General features: G+C 37.6%; 1 protein-coding gene across 16 annotated transcripts in view; it reads right to left on the bottom strand.

Moving 5' to 3' along the window:
* The window catches only part of nav1b (neuron navigator 1b), a 63940-nt gene that overhangs the window by 26452 nt on the left and 15043 nt on the right, over positions 1-22445 (bottom strand). For 11 of the 16 annotated variants that reach the window (XM_016668876.1, XM_016668880.1, XM_016668881.1 and 8 more), the window contains 2 exons: positions 7809-7911; positions 6343-6699 (listed from right to left, as the gene is read on the bottom strand). In XM_016668876.1, the coding sequence (XP_016524362.1) occupies positions 6343-6699; positions 7809-7911 (460 nt within the window). Of the gene's footprint in view, positions 1-6342; positions 6700-7808; positions 7912-14769; positions 15824-22445 lie in introns of those variants that run through there. The other 5 variants (XM_016668885.1, XM_007546917.2, XM_016668887.1 and 2 more) reach the window with 3 other exon arrangements.

Raw genomic sequence — 22445 nt, 5'->3', positions numbered from 1 at the left:
CATTTGTCTGCTGCATCCAATTCTGAAGCACAGTGTGGGAAATTACTACAGAAAGAAAGCATCAAAGCATAGTACCGTGAGCGGGGGATTTATGTCAGCATAAGTTTATTTCATTTCAAGTGAATAAAGATGGAAAAAGAAGCACAACCTCGGATCCTCCTGGTGCATGACTTTGATTCGTATCAAGGTTGAACACAGCCAAACAAATAGGATTGGGCAGCTTTCATTGCAGAACAGTGAAATAAATGGTTCTGAGCTGCATCAGTGACTGTGTCACAAAGTGTATTCACCATATATCTAAGGGGCCTAGAAACATGAACATGGCAGTTGATTACTGGCCTAGAAAATTAATGTAGAGTCAAAATCAGTGTGATCGGTCACTGAAGTCTGAAATCTCACTGAAGCAGCCAACAGAGAAAGTCTCATGTGGCACCAAATCTAGAGAAAACAATTCAACCATTTTAATACTATCTGGTTTAATAGGTTTCTTCTAATCTGTGTTTATGTTTAATGTGCTTTTTTTTGCTGAGTAGCTGCTTGCTGTGAAGAGATTATGCTGAAAAAAAAAGCACAGCTAACCATTAAAAAATCATTTCTGTACCAACTTTGGAAAACTTTCCACCTGGGGCTGAACGGCAAGTACCACAAACATATCCAGACGACCACACGCAGACATGATACGGGGATGATTCACAGTCCCGGGGGTGCTGCTGTAATGGTTTATTATTCACAGCGCTGAGGACTCTGGTGAATGTAAAGGCACATTTGGTTTTAGGGGAGTCTTTGTAAGTCATTGTTTCAATGACCCTTGTTGAGAGCTCCATATTGACCCCAGATGTGCTTTAGAGAGACCGTGGGAGATTTTGTGCTCTGTTGGTTTAACAGTAACCAATGTTATACCATAACAGACAGAATTATGTCCCTTAAACAAATGCAAACTACACATTTGCATTCTTTAAAATAATGTAGTGACAGTGAGAAAGACTCAGAAATTAGAAATACTTTTCACTGGACTTCATAAAATTGTATTCTCCAAAATGTTTGTCACAGACCAAAGCACCAACTTTTGTACTGATAGATTTAAATGGGTCAGAAAAATATGGGAGGTTTTAACAGTCAGGGAGGTACAAAGTGACTAAGACCAGAACTTAGACAGGAAAGGGAAATTAAACACAGACTGCTGAGGGAACCGATCCAGGATCGGATGACTGCAGCAAACCTTTGGTGCATAATGGAATGCATTTGTCAATAGACAGTTTCCAGGGAGTGAGCAAGGCTGTTAGTATTCCAGCATTTCAAAAACTGACCTAAATATGGCACATTCAAAACATTGTAGATGTTTTGAAACTACAGACTGCACAGCTTGGCTTGGGGTAGCATACCTTTGCTGATGTTGCAAAATTAGTCAAATTCTTTTCTATAGATCACAGAAGCAATGTAAGAATTTATCACACAAAACACGACATGTCCTAAACCTAAATTAGCAAATAAAGCTACATTTCTCCACAATTAGTGTCACTGCTAATCTAGGGAATCCCATCTTGTAAATATCAGAAATAAACAAATAACATGCACACTGTTTTGCCCCTCAAAGAATAAAAAAAAGAATGTCTCATAATAGCTTCTCTACAGTCATTTACTTGCAGAGCTGCTTTTTCTCCAGTTTTTTTCAGCCCTTTTATTTCACACAAACCATCAGCTGAATCTCACACATGCACATTCATTTGCTCAGCAGCTACTACACTGACACACAAGGAAGCCCATCACTGGGTCAGTGGAGGACGGTTGCCATGGCAGCCCATCCCGAGCTGTGTTGGTGCTCGATTGTGATCAGTGGTGATGCTGCTGCTGAACCAGCCTACATCCTTTACTCTGCACTGCTGCCTCTGTGCTGCTGTATGGACAAAGCCCCATAAATATCTACATATCTACTATGGTCCCGTTGTGTAAAGATATATAAAGAAATATGTGCAATATGTGACACTATGAACATCCTCTTGTCAGTAATGTAATTTTGTCTGAAAACCAAACCATACAAATTATCATAAAAGAAAGATCAAATATATTTTTGCCACAATTTTAGCAGTAGAGATAGTAGTTTTGGACAAAATAAAAAGAAGAAACTAATGGCTGCGATCGACTAGCAACCTATCCCGTTTCTTATCCAGTGGTCACTAAAATACACACCAGAACCCCAAAAAGGACAAGTGGGTTGGACAATGGATGGATGGAATTGTACTGTGTTTGAAAATGCAATTGTTCATTGTGTTTTGAGTTTAATCTCAAATGCGCTTTCTTTACAATGAGAAACAGAAATTATCCATACATTCCCTGCAGAGATGGCCACAGAATAAGATTTGTGTTAAGATTATGTTGTTGAGAAATTCATCAATTTGTCTTTAGATAAACCAATCCCATCCACACAGACAAATGTAATTTCAGTGCTACACACCAAATTTACTTATAAGCTAATGAAAAGGGCTTTTGAAAATATACTTTTTTGTGATAATCAGGTCAGGGAGAAAGCAAAAATTAATAACAAAACAAAGCGAGATTATTGTTGGTTCATTGCTTACATTTTGGATCACCCACTACTTCCAATAAAAGAGAATATGGTTGTAATAGTTTCCTAGTCTTTCTAACAAATGTGTGGTGTCTTAAGATGTCTAAAATTATTATTTGTAATTCTTGTACACTTTTTAAGAGTAGGAGAACAGACCATGAATTGTGTATGGATAATTCAAGTAATTTCTGACTGACAGACTGAGCAGAGGACAAGTCTAAGCAAATACATAGTATGTTGTTGTATCAGAATACTAATGCTGAAGCCAAAGTGATTAGAGTCACATAGCACACAGTTATACAGACAGACAGTATTGTCTGGACTGACTGAATAAATCAATCCTTATTACACAACAATGTTTGAGACTTCAAAATTGAGAAACGGTATGATCATTTTTCTCCACAAATCTATACGCAGAATCATTGTCATATTAAAAATTTAGTGAAAAGATGGCATGTGTAAAAATAAAATAGACATTTTGTTAAGTCTAATTTCAGATCACTTAACTATGTAAAGATGAGAAAAAGCTGGGCCTTTACTGAAAGGCAACAGAAATTGCACCTCTACTTTACAGTCGATTTTCAGCTGGTTTCCATGGTTACCATACAGGAGCCTGGTCTATTTTCAAAACCAGGGAGCTAATGGTTCTCAATGAGGCGAACTGTAAGTGTGTGTAGGGGGATGTAGTAAGAATGCAAATGGTTCACACATTTTGTAGGAGAAAACGGGGAGCTTGGGCTTCTGCACTCGCTTCAGAAAGTGGATTAGCTTTTTATCTGCTCCAAAGGTTGTTGGGAAATTTATGAGAAGAATTAATATTTGTGACGTAGCACCACCACAGAGGTTTTTCTGCTGCAGAAATAAGTACATTTTCCACTTATCCCATGTAAAGGGTAACGAGGAAAGCATAAGAACTTACGGTTTCAACAGATTCAAAGTTTCAGAATATAAATCATCAAGAAATTGAGCTATCTGTCTAATGGATTTATCCATTTAATGTATACATCTTTTGTGCCTTGGCACACAGCATGATGAGCTGTTCTTAAGAAAAAAATATTCTTTGTATTATAACTTACGCAATATCTGGGCTGCATATGTAATATAAAAAGCAAGGCAAATGGGTCGTAGTCATACTCTCGCATAAATGTATCTGGATTGGTGTATAATACATGTAAATTTAAGTAGATTGTAAGAACAATATTCTGCACTTCATTTTCTTTTTATCCATCTTTTTCATCCCATTCCAACAAACCCAATTCCAACGTGTTCCAATTTAATTGTTCTATTTTTTTTTTCTTTTGCTCTAATTCCAAATAACTTTAAATGTGTGTCATCTCTTCTCTTCTTCTTACCACACACAGTAAGAATGTGACCTGGCACACAGGGCCTCGAGAGTGCTCCAGAGGCTGAGCTTAAATCCCTCCACATGTGCAACAAAGATAAAGCTGCTACTCCACTCTAGAGAACTGTCCTTGATTCTTTTTATGCCGAGTCTCACCGTCTTCTGAAAGTTGTGGGAGGAAATTAAACGACACACAAAGGACGGTAAATGACAAGTGCCATGGTGACAGTTGAGTGTGCACAAAAGAAAAGCAAGAAAAAAAAGAGGAAAAAGACATTAAAATTTCCATCTGTGAGATGTAAACTATTTAATGCATTCGGCACGTGCTGCATCCTTACACAGAGTGTGGGGCTATATACTTTGTAACCTTATGAGATTCTCAATCAGGACAAATAAGATGTTATAGTCAGCAAATAAGCCTTCTAAGAAAGCTGTAAATGGTAGAAAATATGTTTTTTTTTATGAAATCTGTTTAATAAGCCAGGACAGTATCATACCATCTTGAGCCATTGGTTGGGTACCAGTATCAAGCTACAGCCAGGTTTTCAGAGTCACCATTTCAAACCAGACAAAAAATCATCAGTGCTCTGATTATTTAAAGTAATTTTAATGAGACACAAGAGAAAAAGTTCCTGAATTTTCTCAGTCTCTATCAAGCATAAAGTAATGTGGTGCTGCCACATGATGCTGTGCACTGTTGACCAGCTGGCTAAAAAATGTTATTACTTTTCCCTCACTTTAAAGAAAGACTATTTCAATTAAAACATGGACATGATGTAGAAGCTGAAATAGGTACATCTTATGAATGTAGTTAAAAAAAACAACAACAAAAAAAAACATTTGGGAGTCTAAGAAAGTCTCTTAAACTATGGATGCTGGCTGGTTACCAAATCAGATTTCCTGACTAACTAAACAACTAACTTTATCTTTTTATACTTGAGTTGGATCCTATTTTCCTAAAGCAGACTGATTGGACTGCATCTACCAGCATTCATACTACTGTAAGCCATCTTGTTGAGGTCAGAAAACCTTTATAAATCTCAAGCGAACCAAACAAACTGTCTTTGGAGTGAGAATCTCCTATGACGACGCCCATGCATTAACTGTTCATTCTTCATCTGGAGGATGAAGAAAGGGCTTTTAAAACTTCAAAGTGTAACTTGAAGAACATCCTGTAGTCCCTCCATTTCCAGTGTACAACAGATGGTTGCTGGAAGCTGCTTTTCATAGTTGACTTGGGCGGTAATCCATAACGCAACCAACGACTCCCCCAAACAACCCATCCAGCTGTTTGAGCCAGATGCCCTATTTTTTTTGACCGGTCCCTGGACATCGCTTTGACTATGACACTGATCACCTCAAAGTACGACAGAACTTTCTTAAAGTGCCTGGGTAGGGAGAAGTTAAAGTTAAAAATATAATGATAGAGACATTGTTTCATAATGTTGGTTTAATGTGTTTTTGAGTGGCTGAACCCACTGTTTCTCTGAGGAGTTGCTGATTGCATGCTGTGTAATTCTTTCTTTGCGCTGCTGAAAAAAAATGTGGCAAATAGTGTTTTGAATAACCAGGCCAAGACTGTGCAATGGTTCTGCTTCCTTTTCTCCTCTTTTGCTCTCCCTCACAAAGGTGCAACATAGACGTTTGTCCAAGTTTTTCATGCAGCAAAGGAATCTGAAGAAACATTTCCTTTGTCTCTCTAAAGACTAAAGGGGAGGCCTCGTGTGTAGTGTTTTATTGCCCTTTAATTTGTTCCAAATTGGCGCCGTTTTATCCAGATGTGGACATTATCAAGGCTCCCTTCTCCAATCTTCATCTCTACCTCTGACACAGACACCAGCTTTTGACACAGATGTACATACACACACACACACCTTCCCCCCCTTTTTTTCCCTCCTACCCGCTCCACCTCATATGTCATTGCTGTGCTGATGTAATCTTATAACTGCTGTTTTGCTGACATTTATATTATTAGTTAGTCTTGAAGCTGTTTTTCAGTGTTCTATTCTCTTGATCATAATTTTGATTAGCTGATTTAAATGTCTGATTATTCATTAACTTTCGACCACTAAACAGCTTGCATGATTAGTAGTACTGGTACAGACAGAGGTGCTAAAATACCATTTCTTTCTTTATCAAATGTTCCAGACATCTACATCAGATGAGCAGCTGCTTGACATAAAGAGTGATGTTGATCAAATATATTGCCTGTCTTTTTCTTTTGCTTTCAAAGCGCTGCTCGTCTGTGTGAATATGACATCCCGGTGAGGTCGTTAGTGATTTTTACTCTGACCTGATTTATTAAATGCCATGCTTTTTCATCACTACTTTAACAGGCAGGTGGAAATGTTCCATTTTTTTAACTTATTGCTTGTTATACTGCAATCCTCATTTGTTTCTGCTATGGCGATAAAAGTTTAAAAGCCTCCTTTCTCACCCATTGGCCAAGTTGTCGTCATCATCATCTGGCAGGCTCTTTCCTTGAAGGTCAGTATCACTCAGGTAACCAGACTTGAGATCAGGATCGTCGTCGAGACCTTCGATGAGTTCAATGCGAGACGTGCTACTAAGGCGACTGGAGCAGCGAGCAGGCATGGTGTGGGCTGTGTACTGGGAGGAGCTCTTGCTGCCCGGGTATCCGCCACCTGTGGAAGATGGGGCATCGCCAGCCTGAAGACGAGGACTGGACTGACCATGGCGCCAGGACAGAGGGGAGGAGCGGTTCGACATGCTGGAAATGCTGCGGGCATTGGTCTCATCACTGTCATAGCCCACGTTGCTACTATCCATACAGCTACAAAGATACAGAGAAGGTTCAGAGGGTTCCACAGTTGTATTTGACTCAAACAGCTTAAAATGTGCAAAATGTCACACATGTGTTTAAATGAGCACATTTTGCTTTCTCTTAAAAGAGTCCTTTAAAGAAACTCATATTAAGTTGCTCTTGAACTAGATGAAATGTCAAACATTCTTCAGGGAATAAATTATGACAAGTTACCGCATGAAACATGAAGACACAAATAAGGACGACCTGATATTTTTAAATGCAGTTAAATGCAGCAATATGTGTGTGAATCCCAAAGTTTACTTGTTTTATAAGTAGGTCAGGGTTAAAAACACCAAGCCTCGAGCATCTGCTATGTCTGTGGATTGCACAACTCGATGAACCGAGTCAACCAAATAAATAATGCAAAGTCTGTAGATATTTTTATCTCTTCTTTGTGGATAATTTATAATTATTGAGAACGATATTTTTTTCTTTTTCTCAGTTAACTGTTGATTATCTTGTATTCAAATGGCATCTGCAAGAGACAGAGGATTTAATACAAGATTTTAGACAAAATTACTTGGTAGAAGAAATGAGCTCAGCAAATGAAAAGCCAGTTATTTTTCTGTCGCTGATGATTGACCAAGCACTCACACAACACAAGAATATTATGTAAAGGCATGTTTTAATTTCAGTCAGAAAAAAAAAAAATCAACACAACTTATTTTGATTTCTTTTAATTCTAAAAATACATAGCAAGTCCTAGTTTACAGTAAGGATTGCAAAAATGTCACATTCTTTCTGCTATAATTGTTGTACACTCCTCTTGTGACAAATCCATGTTTAGATCTACTGTTGTTCCATCAAAAACAAAGATTTCTGAAGTGAGACGGCCATTTGAAAAGAGATGGAAACCAGATGTGCACCAGGTGGAAATCCCCCTAGCAGCTTTGGCCCAACTGTTTACTCTTGATTATGTTATATATTGATTCATTCTGTGAGTTAATCTTCTTCAGTTCAGGCTTTTTCTTTAAATATCAATCGTGTCTGATTAAACAAAACAAAACTTCATCTTGTGCTGGTATAGAACACAACCGCTTACACTAAAAAGCAAATGCAGATCCAGATGTGTTTACCTGTGGGTCAGCTGGGAGCCACGCAGACTCGACATCGTGTCTTCCAGATTCTGGCGGAGGTCAAGAACATTCTGCACAGTTCGCTTCCTCTGGGAATCTGGATCTGTGTGAAAATAAAGAACATCTTAGAGGTGTCTTCTGTTTCATTTATGCTTGAGTGTGTATTGTTTTAGCGTGTTTTTTACACACAAACACTGATGAACTGCATGTGTAAAAGCTGGTTTGCGTTATTTGCATCTACATTAGTGTGCCAGCTGTTTTCCATGCAGAAACTCATCCAGTGTATGTTCAGGTCATTAGGCAGAGTAATGGGCTGTTTCACTATTTCAGACTACACCCCTCTGAACTGATGTGGTACTTCCTCAAGTTGTCTGCAACTTAGATTGCCCAGCAGGGGCATTCCCACCACACCCAAGATCTCTTTCAGATGTTTTCCTTCTCAACTGTATTTTTCCGATCCACTGATCATTAGCTAAGACTTGCATGCCTGAACTGTACCACCAAGCTGAATTACACCCACAGCAGAGTTACTCTACGGTTACTCTATGTCAGCTTATTTTCTCCCAGCTGCATGCATTATAAAGTCACTGGGTTATGACTATGTCAAATCAATATTACAATACAATTAGGGGTCTTGTTGTGTTTGCTGTAAAATATGTCTCTATAAAAAACAGGAATCTGGGGGTTTCCACTGCGCAGCTGAGGCAAATAACCCAAGGGAAAGACAAATGACCAATAAATGCATTAACTAGGAAAGATGGGTGAGTGGCAAAGACGTCAGGGGACCCCACACGTAACAGTAACGTGCTGAGCTTATACGAGGATGCTTAACTAATTTAGTAAAGGATCAAAAGAAAATAAATCAGACAAATCAACTAAGTAGAAACAGACTTTGTATATTTAAAACTTGTTGCGTCACCTACTTGTAAGCAAAAAACAGAAAAAGAACATCTGTTATTAAAGGTTTGCCCTTACATGTTTGGTGACCAATTTGGTTGCTGCGGGTTACATAGCTTAATGATAAACATAATCATCAAGCTATGTAATTTCCAAAGCTGTGAAAGCTTTGAGATATTTAAGTCACATTTTAATTTGAGTGCATTTGACTGATGACCCAATACAGCCAGCCTTTTGCCAGAAGAAAACTGGCAAAAGAAACAAAAGATGAAACCCAAATAGAAATAACAGGATTTAAAAAAGGAGAAAGGAACCAGTGGTTCTACAGCTTGTGAAACCGCCAATATCAGCAAAAACTTTAAATCTTTGTTCGGCAAATTGATGTGTAGCAACATCACTGATGTCTTTCCTTCCTGGTAATGTGTTACCTAGGAAACCTGAATGTCCCTGAGAAACAAACTGCCAAGACCTCTACTTTTAGAGAGGCGCTCACATCTGCTAATGATTAAAATACAGTTCTGTTAAAGCAGAAAATTTATAGTTATTTTACTATGCAACTTTAAACTGTTGTATACATTTTCTTTTTTTAATGACAGCCTTGAATCTGTTGCATGTTTTTGAACCAGATCATTCATTTACTCATACATCAAACTCAAAAATCAAAAAGGGGTGTACTTCCTCCATCTAAATCATGTGCCAACTAACAAATACCATCATTTTTTTTTACAGTTAGAGATTTCTTATGTACAAAATGTGGCTATAAATTCATTAACAAAACCCAATTGTTACTTCAGTGCTATTGCTCTACTTTTCTTCACTACGTTTTTGTAGACAGGAAATGATAACATTTCTATTTTCTCATAAAATGACTTTGTCTCTACTCAGTAAATAAGCACTTCTTTTTCAAAGTAGAAAATTGTTTCAAATAAAATTACTGTGAGAAAAACAGGAAATGTTATCCATCCTTTTTAAGAGATTAAACATAAGTGGTTGGAAATATCTAGTTCTCCTTTAATTTACTGCTCAATGTCTCATTTAGACATTTAATACGCTTTAATTCTGCACGTTTTAGTTGTGCCCTGCAGGACTGATTTTGTCCTTCACATTTAGTTGCTGTTATAATTTGCAAAGGTAATTTTAAACATTTGAGATAAAAATACTGAATAAGAGGCAAAATAAACCCATGAATCTTGGTCAGGTTTCCATAAATATGAGAAAAGCTAAATTGTTTTAGTGGGATATAGCAGCATATTATTAGGGCACTATGGTGATTTTTTTTTTTTTTTACCTTCCCCCTTTTCCCCCAAAAAAGTTCAAGGGAAACCAGTTTTATTAGAATGAAGAGGGATGAACATCCTACAAAATCAAATTAATCCCATGGAATGCACTGAAGCAGGAATGCTCAATATAAGACACGTGTGAATCCCATCTGTTTTGAATACATCCTGTATGAAAAATGCACTGGACCCCTGTGTAACAGCTGGTGGTCCTTTAGCATCCTGCACTGCAGAAATGCCAACACCAGAGAAGGAAAACTTGGAATATTCCTAAGGCAGATGTAGCACCTGCAAATAATTCCCCACTGTCAGATGGTCTTGTTCATAAATGTTATGATTTTTTTTTTAAATGTGCCACAGTCTGGTTGATATAAAGCAGACCTAAATGAGGAACATTTTGTGAATTGAAAATAACTTCAGATAAGTTTCCAACTGATAAAGAAATAAACCAGCACATGTCAAACTTCACAAAATAATATAATTTTAAAAAATTCTGACTCTTCAAATATGGCCAAATCACACTGAAGGTCTTGCACATGGCTTGAATTCATTAAGACAGTGTAATAAATAATCAAAGATAGTAAGGAGAAGATTTTGCAGCTTTAATCAGGTGCCATGATTACTTTTTATTCTGCTTTGTTCTATCTTCCCAGAAAGATTTTTTTTTACTTTATTACACAAGCTTTGACATTGCTTAGTGAAGTGGCAGTACTCTGAAAACAATGAGGAAAAGTAAACATTGCCAAATACATAATTGTAACACATTTAATGTTGAATGTGGTATCTTTACCTGAAAATATGCAAGTAAAAACTTTTGACTCCAGAATGTCTTTAATGTTTGAAACAATGTCGACTATTTTCCTGTCCCATTTTCCTTTCCACTGTAACGAATAAAGGTTATTATAACAGAGATCTGACATGACAGAACCCAGACAATTATTATGAAATGAGGTTGTTCCTTTTCTTTTTTACTTTGCATTCAACAATTGGTCTGTTCTAATAATACACGTTGTTCAAGGATTCAATGCTGCAAAAACAGTCACTTTGAAAAATGTTTTCAAACTTCTTATCTGAAGTGGACCTGATGTTTTGGTCCACTAATGTACAAATTCAGCATGAAGAACACATTTTTATGTTCACATTGCAAAGGCAGCATTTGGATATTTTTTTATCCCTGAGATTGAAGCATAAATTTACATGGACAGCTTAATAAATGAGACCATTAACTAACTACATAATTCTTGATGTTTTGCTGGAAAACAAAGAGACCTTCTATGTTGAAAAGTAAAACCATTCTTTCAGGAAGCTCATTATAAGGTATGCAGCTGAAGCAGCTCAATATAAGGCCTTGAATGTACAGTAGGCCATAAATATAAAGCTACTTACAGTAGCATGCATGCTGACTGGATGTTAAGTTATAACTTAAATAAATTTAACTCAAGCTAATAGAGTGAGTCAAAGGTGTCTTTCAGAATTGAATTATTGCTCTGCTTCAAGAAAGCAAAATACAGACACTAACGACTGCTAAATTTTAAAAAGTACGTTTAAGAATAGTGATCAAATTAGACATTTCATAAAATGATGTGAAAAACAGAAACTATTGTAATTTGGTTTTACTCATGTGACGTCACGAGCTGCGACGCAGTCCTACAGTAAAGTCCGTGCCGACATGCAAGCGTACAAACATATGCACACCCGTTAACTTACTGTTTGGTTTCGGCACAAACTGACGCGATTCATCGAGAAGTGTACACACAGTGTTCTTTCCTCAGCTGCTATATCCATCCTAGCTTATTTTCAGTGTCAAACATTTTCCCGATTCAGATATTCAAACTAAGCTATTTCCGGATTAAAACGCGCCGGGAGGGAGTCACGTGACGACGTAATGACGTCACCAGGACACGGTATTAATTGAGTGTTTTCTATTAAATTGAGTATTGCATTTTGGCTACAGGCTTCTGTTTCTTCAATGTTATGCTTATTTCATTTTGTATATTTTGATGATAGTTATCTGAGTTATTAGTAATTGTTTTTGTTGTGTTTTCTTGTGGGCAGAGCCTGTGACTATAAAACAGGTCTCACCAACCCTGAAACTGAGTTTAATTTCCAAACAGGTCACACTGATGGTGATGGACTTTTGAGCTGCTGTGAAGGAACTGCAGGTTTATTTATTTATTTATGTATCCTATCTGGACATATATGGTCAATATGCTGCACAGGTTCTCCAACTTTTTTTCACCTGATGATGAGCACAATAAAGACCATCTAAAGTGAACTATGGTATTGGCCTATTGTTTTTGTCTTTCATAATAGAGTCCCGCCATAATCCACAAGGAGATTTTTGGTATGAAAAGCACAAAGCAAGTTTCTAAGGCAAAAGATAAAGGTTATGCAGGTAAAAGCGTCCAGATGTACTTTAAGATGGTTGGCACTACAGGGTCACCCAAGATTAGGGTCAGATATGTTTGTGCATACAAAATAAGGTCAAGTAGCCACATCAGCATTCTGAACAGTCAGGTTTTCATCTTTGAAAGGTCTTGATTTGCCAAGACGACATTGCATTAACAAGTCTGTAACAGTGAGTCACATTTGCATGCGCTAGTAACAACAGACTCTTGTTTGAATCACTTTAAAAAGTAAAATAAAATGACATGTTTCCAGTTTTTTTTTTTATTTCAAATGTAGACCTTTATAAACATTTTTTTATAAACACTTTTAAAAACATTATGATTTAGATCAAAGCCTTTAGGGATCCTTCTACATACCCCAGCATAGGATTGATGTGAATAAGTCAAGTTTATGGGTCATCTTGTTTGCACATGACTTTTTAGTTCAGTCAAACGTTCTTTGGGTCTGAACTCTGCTTTGTGAAGGCCACTTCAAAACTGTCCTTCAGTCAGCTTGGTGGCATGTTGAGGGACTTCCAGGTGACAGATTCACTTTTGACTGAGCTTTAACTTTCATGGCTAGCATCTTAAAGTCACAGCTGACCTTAACACCCATACAACCCAGTGTTGCCAGTCCTTAGTTTTCCCCACAAATGTACTTATAATCATGACCATTAAGTCATTGGTTTCATCAGACCACAGAGCCTATTTTCACATAGTCTCCATAAGTTATAGACTTTTGCTCTGAATGTATTTGCAAAATGTATTGTGCCTTGTTATGTTGCATTTATAGCAATGGCTTCTACTATACTGAGGGACATTTCAGAGCAAGTTAAAATAGAACTTCTTTCACTGTGGATAATGACACTCACCTGCCAGCTTCAGTAAGCATTTTCTTCAACATTTTTTTGTTGCTTTGGGGTTGATATGCACATTTCACACCACACCATGTTCATCTTTACTACAAATAATCAGTTCCCTACTTGAACTCAATAATGAAGGACCCTTGATGTACTTGCAAATAATCTTTAAAACCTTCAGGCGTCTGGAAATAGGGAAATACTCTTCTTGTGCTACAATTCCTTGCAGTCCCACAAAGGACATGGAAGTGTGGATGATGCCATCTGCCCTGTGTTGTTTACAGTTCTCACTGGCTGGTATATAATTTGTGACAAACTTGAATGATTCATTTCTATACTGGTTAATGAGGCACGGGTAACATGTCGAATCGCAACAGATGTGTTCGTTAAAAGGCCTGAGGAGTCATGTTGATGATACAAAGTAAATCACATGTGAGCAAAAGCATGCTTGTCTGTATGAGATTTAATGTTGCTCTACTATAGCGGTGCGTGAAATTGTGTAGATGAATCAATCGAGTAATCCAGGTTCATCAGTGGTATTGCAATGTAAAATTTCTCTCTCTGGTTATATTTATAGGGGATCACATTCCTTTCATGCAGTTTTAAATGTAGCATCAAGTATTTAAGTAAAATAAAAGCTGAAACATCTTTTTCATCTTTTTTATTTTAGGAAAGACTGAGTGCATGTAAACCAGGCTTTGTGTTAAACAACATCTGGCAGATTTCCAAAGATAATGCTTTGTTCTCTGATGTGACTACAGGTGATAATGTTCCACTTGCCAGTGAATACAAACGACTCTACATGTGTGAAGAGAAAGAAAACACAAAAGAATCAGCCATCAGAATCCTAATCACCATCTTGGATTATAAAGCCTATTTTCATGTATGAAGTCTATCCAAAAACCTGACATACACCTACATCATCACAGTAGTAGAGAAGGTGTAAACCTAACTCTGGAGATGATTGAAGCTGAGAAGAGGTTTATATGTGTCTGAAAAAGGAATTCAATATGGCAAAATGTCTTTCTCAGCATTTTTTGTCAACATCTTTGGTTTTTTTGGAAGTGAGCATGGATATCTAGATGGAGCCTTGAGCCTCCAACACATGTTCCAGTAAATGAGAGCTTTAGAAAGATAATCAATCTGCTGGTAATAATTTCACAACCCCCCAGGCTTCATGAAGTCATCCTGTAATGTTTAATTTAGCAAGTGAGCACATTTCAGATAATTTAAGCCTTTGGCCATCAGACATCTGAGCCACATGTTGGAAGAATATGAACAATGGCGTGCTATGATGTCCGACTATCTGCTCATCTTTCTGTGAAACAGTTCAGCTAAAATAGCATTCAGTAAAACAAAAGGAATACCAGCATGCTGTGCTCCCTCCCCCTGGTGAACTGCAAAAAAAACTCGCTCAGGAGAAATGTCGACCTGCAGCAGAAGCAGGTGCCGTGTTGCTGTATCAAAGGGGGCGTGGTGCAGAGAAGGGATAGCATGATGAGTGCTTCTAGCTCATAGTACGACACCCAAACCTACTTACCTAACATCTGACTGAAAAGAAGCTGCTCCAGGTCTCCTAGTACTGTCACCACCAGCTCTGGGTCCACCTTCAGAAAAGGCTTATCTCCTCCTTCCTCTCCCTGGGCTTTGGAGCCAGATTCTCCTCCAGCTCCGGCTCCAGCTTTCTTTGGGATGGCCTTTGCTTTGCTGGAGAGGATTTCATCGTCTGACTTTCCGTCGTCAGGTGCTTTGCTTAAAGGTTTCACCTCAGCAAATGGACCACGAGGTATTCGGCTCTGCTTGCTCAGGGCAGAGGGAGCAGCTAGGGCGCTGAAGGGCTTGGGTTTTCCCTGGAACAGTGAATGTTCAGATTTGGATAGGTTTCGAGAAAGGGGGGCACCCCCGCCGGCACTACTGCCACCCCCTGTGGTCTTTGGCTTGTTGGTCTTGGTTTGCCCTGTTCCAGGCTTGGCCATGTCATCACACCACTTTGGCTCATATAGGTGCAGCTTCTTCTCAGCATCAGTGAGGACAGCCAGGTTTGTCATCGACCTCTGCTTGCGAAGATTGGAGGGCACTGGTATCCTGCCCTCAGAACTGCCAGCCCGATAAACCTTCAGCTCCCCACGCTGTGTGCTCTGGGGCACTCCAGACTTGGCCCTCTTAGCTGCCATGCCTACTCCTTTGCCATCTGCTTGGCCGTATGCCTTGGTGCTATCCGTCCGTTCCATCTTCAAACCTCCTTCTTTGCCTTTCACACTATTCCCAAACACGCCTCCTCCATGAGACCATTATCAAAATGCATCAGGAGGGGGAAAACAGTCTTCCTTAGTCAAACTCCTCTCCTTGTGTCTCCTTGTGTGGAATCATACATGTAAATTTCCCCCTCCAAGACAATCCTGCTGCTTTCTTTTCCTTCCCTCTGTATCCTTCTATCTCCCTCTTTCTTCCTGACGAGCTGCTGCAGCTGCTGCAGTTGCAGTGCAGCCCAGGCGCTCCCTTTCTCTCTTTCCTTTCTGTCCTCCTCTCCACTGTTTTTTCCACTCTCCTCCCTTCTGCACGCCCTCCTGCCGCCGAACCGCGCAGCAGCAGAATGACAGCGGAGGCACACGCAACAGCACTGCCTCCTCCCCTCTGCTGTCTCTCCTTCGCCTCTGCCTTCCCTCCCATCCTCCTTCCGCCCGTTCCTTTTCTTTGGTTTAAAGATGCTTTACCTTCTCTCACCAGAATAAGTCAAACACAAGTGAGCAACGAAAGGATGGATTTTAACGCCGGCATGCAATTATTCTCTAACATATCTTGATTTCCCACCATTTTCTGTGAGTCCTTTGTTCTTCCCCTCCCCCTCTTCACCTCTAGGGTTCACTGTTCAATACTTTTGATGAATAAATCAGATTGATCCTGTTATTAATAATCAAAGCAATAGATATTCAGAAGCATAGCTGCAAAATATAGCACATATTATAATCACTGTCATAATTCAACACAGTGTAACAACTGGAGCAACCAGATTATCTCTTGATCCTGTCTGAGCTTCCTTATGATATCTATTCCAAAATTCCTACCCTATAAATCATTTGCTGACCATTTCTACACTGCCTTCCAGCTGTTTTCTATATAAACACAGGCAATGAAAGATTATGTATGCAAAAAAAAAACAACAAAAAAAAACCCCTGCAGCTTGACAAATAAGAGAGTGAATGATAAGATGTGCCAGCATAAGCAAGTGAAGTGTCCAAAACCGCACTTTGGAAAAATCTTCTAAGTCACTTTTAAATGCATTTACATTTGCACAATAAAATAGCATGGGTAAATTAAAAATACAGTTAAAATATTAAGGCATGGAATTGTTTTCTGCCAAAGATATTCCACACAGTGTCCCGAAGGGCACAGGCAGATTCCGGGGGCTCTGCGGCATTCGAATGCAAGACTGCTCCATGGAAACCGCCCTCTCTTGCAGCCTAAATCACATCAGCGCCAGACTTCAGTGCTCAAAGACAGATGACAAAGACACATTTACCTTTTCCACAGGCTACTATGACACAACCCACATTTATAGCCTTTGATCATGCTAGGACATGTTCAGTAACCATTTTTATGCTGGGAGGAGACCATGCTACATGTCACAAATCTATGTGATTTCATTACTGCTAGCTGCCATGTCCAGAGGAGACGTCCCAACTCTCACAAAAGGTTTCACCACACTCCACTGCTCTCTTTATTTGGGTTTTAAGGCACCTGGTGTGATTTAAGCTCCACTAATTTTGTAATCTGGGAATTAGTCAGTGGAAACAATGACAAGACTTGTTCTTCGACATCACGAGTTTGCTCTTCAGCTGACTGAAGAACACCAGTGATGACCTTATATTCATTCCTATGTTGAATAGCTGATTTGTTTCAAAGTAGGAATTAGCAAATACATTGCAGCAGAACTAATTCCTGCATGTTTTGCACATAAAGTTTACAACAGACTGAAAAAAAAGATATGCTGCCTTTTTATTAATGATAGAAGTCAAATAGTTGTTTCTTTAAATATATTTATATTTAATGTTTGTATACTTTGTGCATACAGAACTCAATAAAATCATTTAGTTTAATTTGATAAGTCCAGTTTCTGTTGTTTACTATCATGTACCAGCACACTGCCATAAATGAAATAAAAAAATGTTGTTATGAAGACCACAATTAAACCATTAAATATTTAAGCATCAGTTGTAACAATTGCAATCAAAATATGCTCACACAACTAATTTTATGACAGGTAAGACACACTCTAATGTCCATAAGTGAAAACAGGTCATGTGAAAGCAAAATGCAAGTGCAAAAACAAAATTTAAAAAATTCCAATAACATTATTCCCTCACCCTCACTCAGTGAGGTGGCTACACACTCTTGGTTAGTAATTTTAATTTTGAGGGTTTAGCATGAATCATGTGTAAAAACGCTTTGCTCATTCAGTCAAAGTGAGAACACTCAGCCAAGCCTCAGGAGGGAAGGGTGGAGTAGAATCTTTCATTTCTTCCAAAATTGGGTTTGATTTACGTTCTCCAGCTGGCCGTCCATGTGACTCTGGAACATCAGTGCGTGTCCACACACACAGTCACACAGCTGTCTCCTGAGCATTTCCCTGGTCAGCAGATGTGATCAGTTTTGTGCTTCTCAGCTGCTATGATGTAATGAAATGAGTAACATTAGGGAGACCTTCACGTGTGCTCTAAGGGGGAAAACCAAAAAAAAAAAAAAAAAAAAAGGAAATGTACTTGTTCTTAGTTATAGCAGTGTAGAAGTCTAAGGCAGAAGACCATTCTAAAGAAAAAAAGCTTCAGGTTCATCAGTTGACTTATTGCAGTCACAATTCGGGCTTAATCAAATTGTAACTTTCACCGACAAAATTCTTTGGCAGTTTTTATATACTTTTCCAGAGGAAACTTTAACATTTTTGAAAATTGTCCAAATAAGTCTAGCTCATTACAAAAATTTAAGTTTCTTTGGTTCCTTTCCATCTAAGAAGTAATGCACAGGTTTTAATTGGAAAGACAGGTTGTATTTTGAAATATTTTTCTTGACATCTTTGAGGGAGTTCTTTAACTGTGTCTTAGGTATCAGATTTTTTAGAGCAAATTCAGATTTCTTGTTTTCAGTAACATTATGGCAACTCCAGCTGCTATGAATAAATAATTGTTAAATCAATAAGTTAAACTTAAAAATTTAGGAGAATGTAAGATTTTAAGAAAACATAAATTATAAATATCATTAGCATTACTCTTCAAATCCATTAACAAATGTATTCAGATTTTTTTTCATGTATAAGATATGTAACTATAACCAAACAATGCGAATTTATTTATTTAGAAGCAATATATACACTTTTCTTTCCTGACAAGTTGCATTTTTGAAGAATCAAGTTTTCAAACAGTTGGGTGATAACTTCTCACTGTCTACTTTTTAAGCATTTATCTATAATCCCCCCCCTCCAAACTATTAAATCTTCTCATGAAAAGCTAATTGCTAAAGGCACATGAAGAGTTTTTAAAGGTCACATGATAGTTCATGTGGTGCAGTAACCTCAACAACAATCTCCAGTGAAAGTCGTGAACTGACTGGAATGCAACCAGCCTGAGGGATTAGGAGTTTCTCATTTATTTATTTTGCTTCCATCACTTTCACTATGTAAAAGAAAATTCACAGGAAATAACAGAAAAATTAATTCAAACAGGTTAAAGAGTGATTAATTTGACTGCAACAACTGAGCCTTCCTACCATCAATAATTCATTTCAAAGAGATCATGCCTGAGTGGTTTTTTCTTTCCTTTCAGAACAACAGATAAAAAGTCCATATTTTACCTTTGGCACCAGATTGATGGTTAACCAAGAAACATCTCACCACTCAACTGTGAAAAAAAAGGCTCTTAGTTCCAGACATGAAATCCGATCTGCCCATCAAAATAGCCAGTCTCAGCCCTAAAGCTGTCCATTCTCTTTGAAGGACAGCTCATTTGTTTGTCTGGTCTCTCCCAGAGGAGACTGGCTGGAGGCTCTTGGCCTTCAGTCACTAAGATAATTAGGATGTCTGTTAGAGGCTTTCATGCTCCTCAGTGCAAAGAGGTGAAGTCATCAGGCACAAATATTATACCAGACATGTCGTTAAAATATTCTGATTTCAATGTATTCCCAATTACCTCAGACGTGGTGTTAATTGTGACATTAATTTAAAACATAATTTGCACAGTTAATTATGTAATTACATAATATAACTAAAAAACACTGTCTGTTGTGATAATACATGTCATTCACAGTTCTAATGGGGCAATCTTCAGTATTTTTTTCCAGCAACATTGTATAATTTTATAGCACAATAAAGTAATTATGTCACCTTCACTTGTTACAAAAATGCTGTACAAATCAGACATGACTTAAAGGAAATTTGATTTTGCAACTTAATGCTTTGAAATTGAGCCTCTGTCTCTTTAAAGAGTTTTTGTGCTTTCCAACACTCCTCCTTCAGCACGTCATCAAGTTAACATTCCTCTATTAACCATCTATAAACGTTTATGGGAACATTGGACTGAGTAATAGTTTATATAATGAGCTCAGCAGATGTTCAGTTCCACCAGGTGTTTTCTAATTAATGCTGGCTAGTCTGAAGGAGCTTAGTGGAGGAGTAGAAGGGGAGGAGTGCTCTCTGATGTTTGGAAACTCTGAGGAGGAGCTATGTCCTCAAAGGCAGGACTTTGTCCCACCAAGAGTTTTACAAACCCAAATGACTATACCAAAAATTTCTCAAACATGCATGATTATACAGATATGTTCTTGATGAGAAAATACATGATAACGTGATGCAAACCTAAAAGAAAAAAAAATGCTATTATGCTTTATGTAGTTCTAATGACAAAGGAGAACGCATCGACAAGTAGACAAACTCCACCAGAGCAACGGTGTTGCACACACACATTCACCAATTTTGTGTCACCTGAGAGGCCATACAGGTTAGCATGTTATTTGTGGACATTAACCCAATACCCAATCAATCAATCAATCTATCTATCTATCTATCTATCTATCTATCTATCTATCTATCTATCTATCTATCTATCTATCTATCTATCTATCTAGCCAGCTAGCTATCTATCTAGCTAGCTATCTATCTAGCTATGGATCAAATTAACACATGATCCATATCTTTTAAACACTGTTGCTCTTATAGAGTGCTTTTTGGTACATTAAAACCATTTTACAACCACAAGAGAGATCACCTGAATCTGCAGAAGATATATTTTAGAGCATTTTTTATGGTGGAATTACATGGGGGGAGAGCAAGAGAACCCAGGGTGGGAGGAAATTACTGCAGGGAGTCATCAAAACGGCAGAGAGGATCATCATTTCTAACCTCTCCTCCATGGATTACACACACTAAAAACCATCACACAAGCGATAGCCTGAAACACTGCAGTCTTGTCTGCAATTCTGGAATTCATTAAAATACATTTTTATGTTTCATTTAATTAGACTGTGAATAAGGGCAATGACAACTTTTTAGAGCTTGTTGCGATCAAGTTTTAAGTTTTATTGATGTTTATAAAATATTTTATTGTTGCAATAAGACCTTTGCATATCTCACAGCTTTAATACTGCAACATTTTATTTTAAATTGGGCAAGAACTACAGTACCTCAGTATACATTTGAATTATCTATCTATCTATATCTATAAATATATATATATACGTATATATATGTTGCAAACCAACTATAACTGGATCAAGCCACTATAAAACCATTTTGAAAACTGTAAGTAAACCACTGCATTTAGTTTTCAAAATGTTATCATAGTTGCTTGATCCAATTACAGTTGGTTTGCAACAATGTAAAATGCTAAATCTATCCTTTGGCTAATTCTTTTATGGGAGGTCTCAAACATTAAATCAATTTCCTTTATTTACAGTAGGCTTGTAATCTCCTTTTATAGTTAAACTTAATTGAAATGAAATGAAATGAAATTTTATTCGAACATGATACAAATATAAAAATAAAATAGTGCACAGTAACAAGAAGATTGGTTTGTCTCAGGTCCTTTGGCTAATTGTGATTTGAATTCATTTAATAACATTAGCAAGTATTGACCAAGACAAATACAAACTGAATTTGTAATTGGATTTGTAAATTGTGTGGATTGCAGAGTTGCAACATGGTTCATATTTAGCTTTTAATGTTTTCTCAGCCCTGCCAAAAACAAACAAACAATATAAAAGACAAAAAGAAAATATTGCATTAAGAGTGCCTTGTGGTTCTGAGAAATCTGCCATTTACCAGTACTCTCTTTCTTTTTTCTTCTTCCTTTTTATTTCTAAGTGCAGAAAGACATGGAGTATTTTAGGAAACCCTGATGCACAAAACAGACAGCACATCCAGCGTGAAGCTTTGGCTGTGCGTCGAAGGCAGACATTGAGAGAAAAACAGCCATGCTGAACAGTCAGCAGTGAGCCTTGTAAAAGTTTGGGTGTTACAGGATGCAATAAAACACAAATGGAAAAACTGTGTTCTGCATAACCAACTGGCTGACCTCAGTGAAGTGTGTAAAATTTGTTTTCTTCTAATAAACTTATTTGGGATGAGTAGAGGAATGGGGAAAGTACCTTGAACATCTAAGAAGAATTTTCAAGTGTTCGTACTTGGGTATAAATAGCCCTTGAAAATTTTCATATTGTATCACACAACCTCAATGCTAATAGAACCACATTTCACTGCAATTACAACTATATATCCTCGCCTTGCAGGTATATAGAATGGGATTGTCTTCTTCACAATAGAATTCGAAGAACATCAGTGAATAGCAAATTTTAAGACCTGCCATATATATTTTATTGACTAGGCAATTCTGACTTAAATGGGCTTTGATCTAAACCACTCAATTAAAACGCTGGCTAATTTTCCTTTTGGGAGGTGAATTTAACCACCAATGAAGGTTTTTGTTGTCTCTTTTGTTTTATTCCAGGGTCATCCTACTTTATTTCTCCTCCTTTATCTCTATTTAAGAAAAGCTGCCCCAATGAAGTTCCAGAAGTGACTACTTTATTCTAAAAGCACAGATGCTTCACATTTGCAGATTTACAACACTTACTCTTCATTGCATATATTCAAATTTCCCCTTGCTATTTTTGAATTGAGTGAAAAATTGCAATAGCAGAACAATATGTAATAATAGTACTGGAGGGCCTTAA

This window comes from Poecilia formosa, unplaced genomic scaffold, assembly GCF_000485575.1.
Source record: "Poecilia formosa unplaced genomic scaffold, Poecilia_formosa-5.1.2 Scaffold18, whole genome shotgun sequence".
NCBI classification, from domain to species: Eukaryota; Metazoa; Chordata; class Actinopteri; order Cyprinodontiformes; family Poeciliidae; genus Poecilia; species Poecilia formosa.
This window is presented reverse-complemented; position numbering and strand designations above follow the sequence as displayed.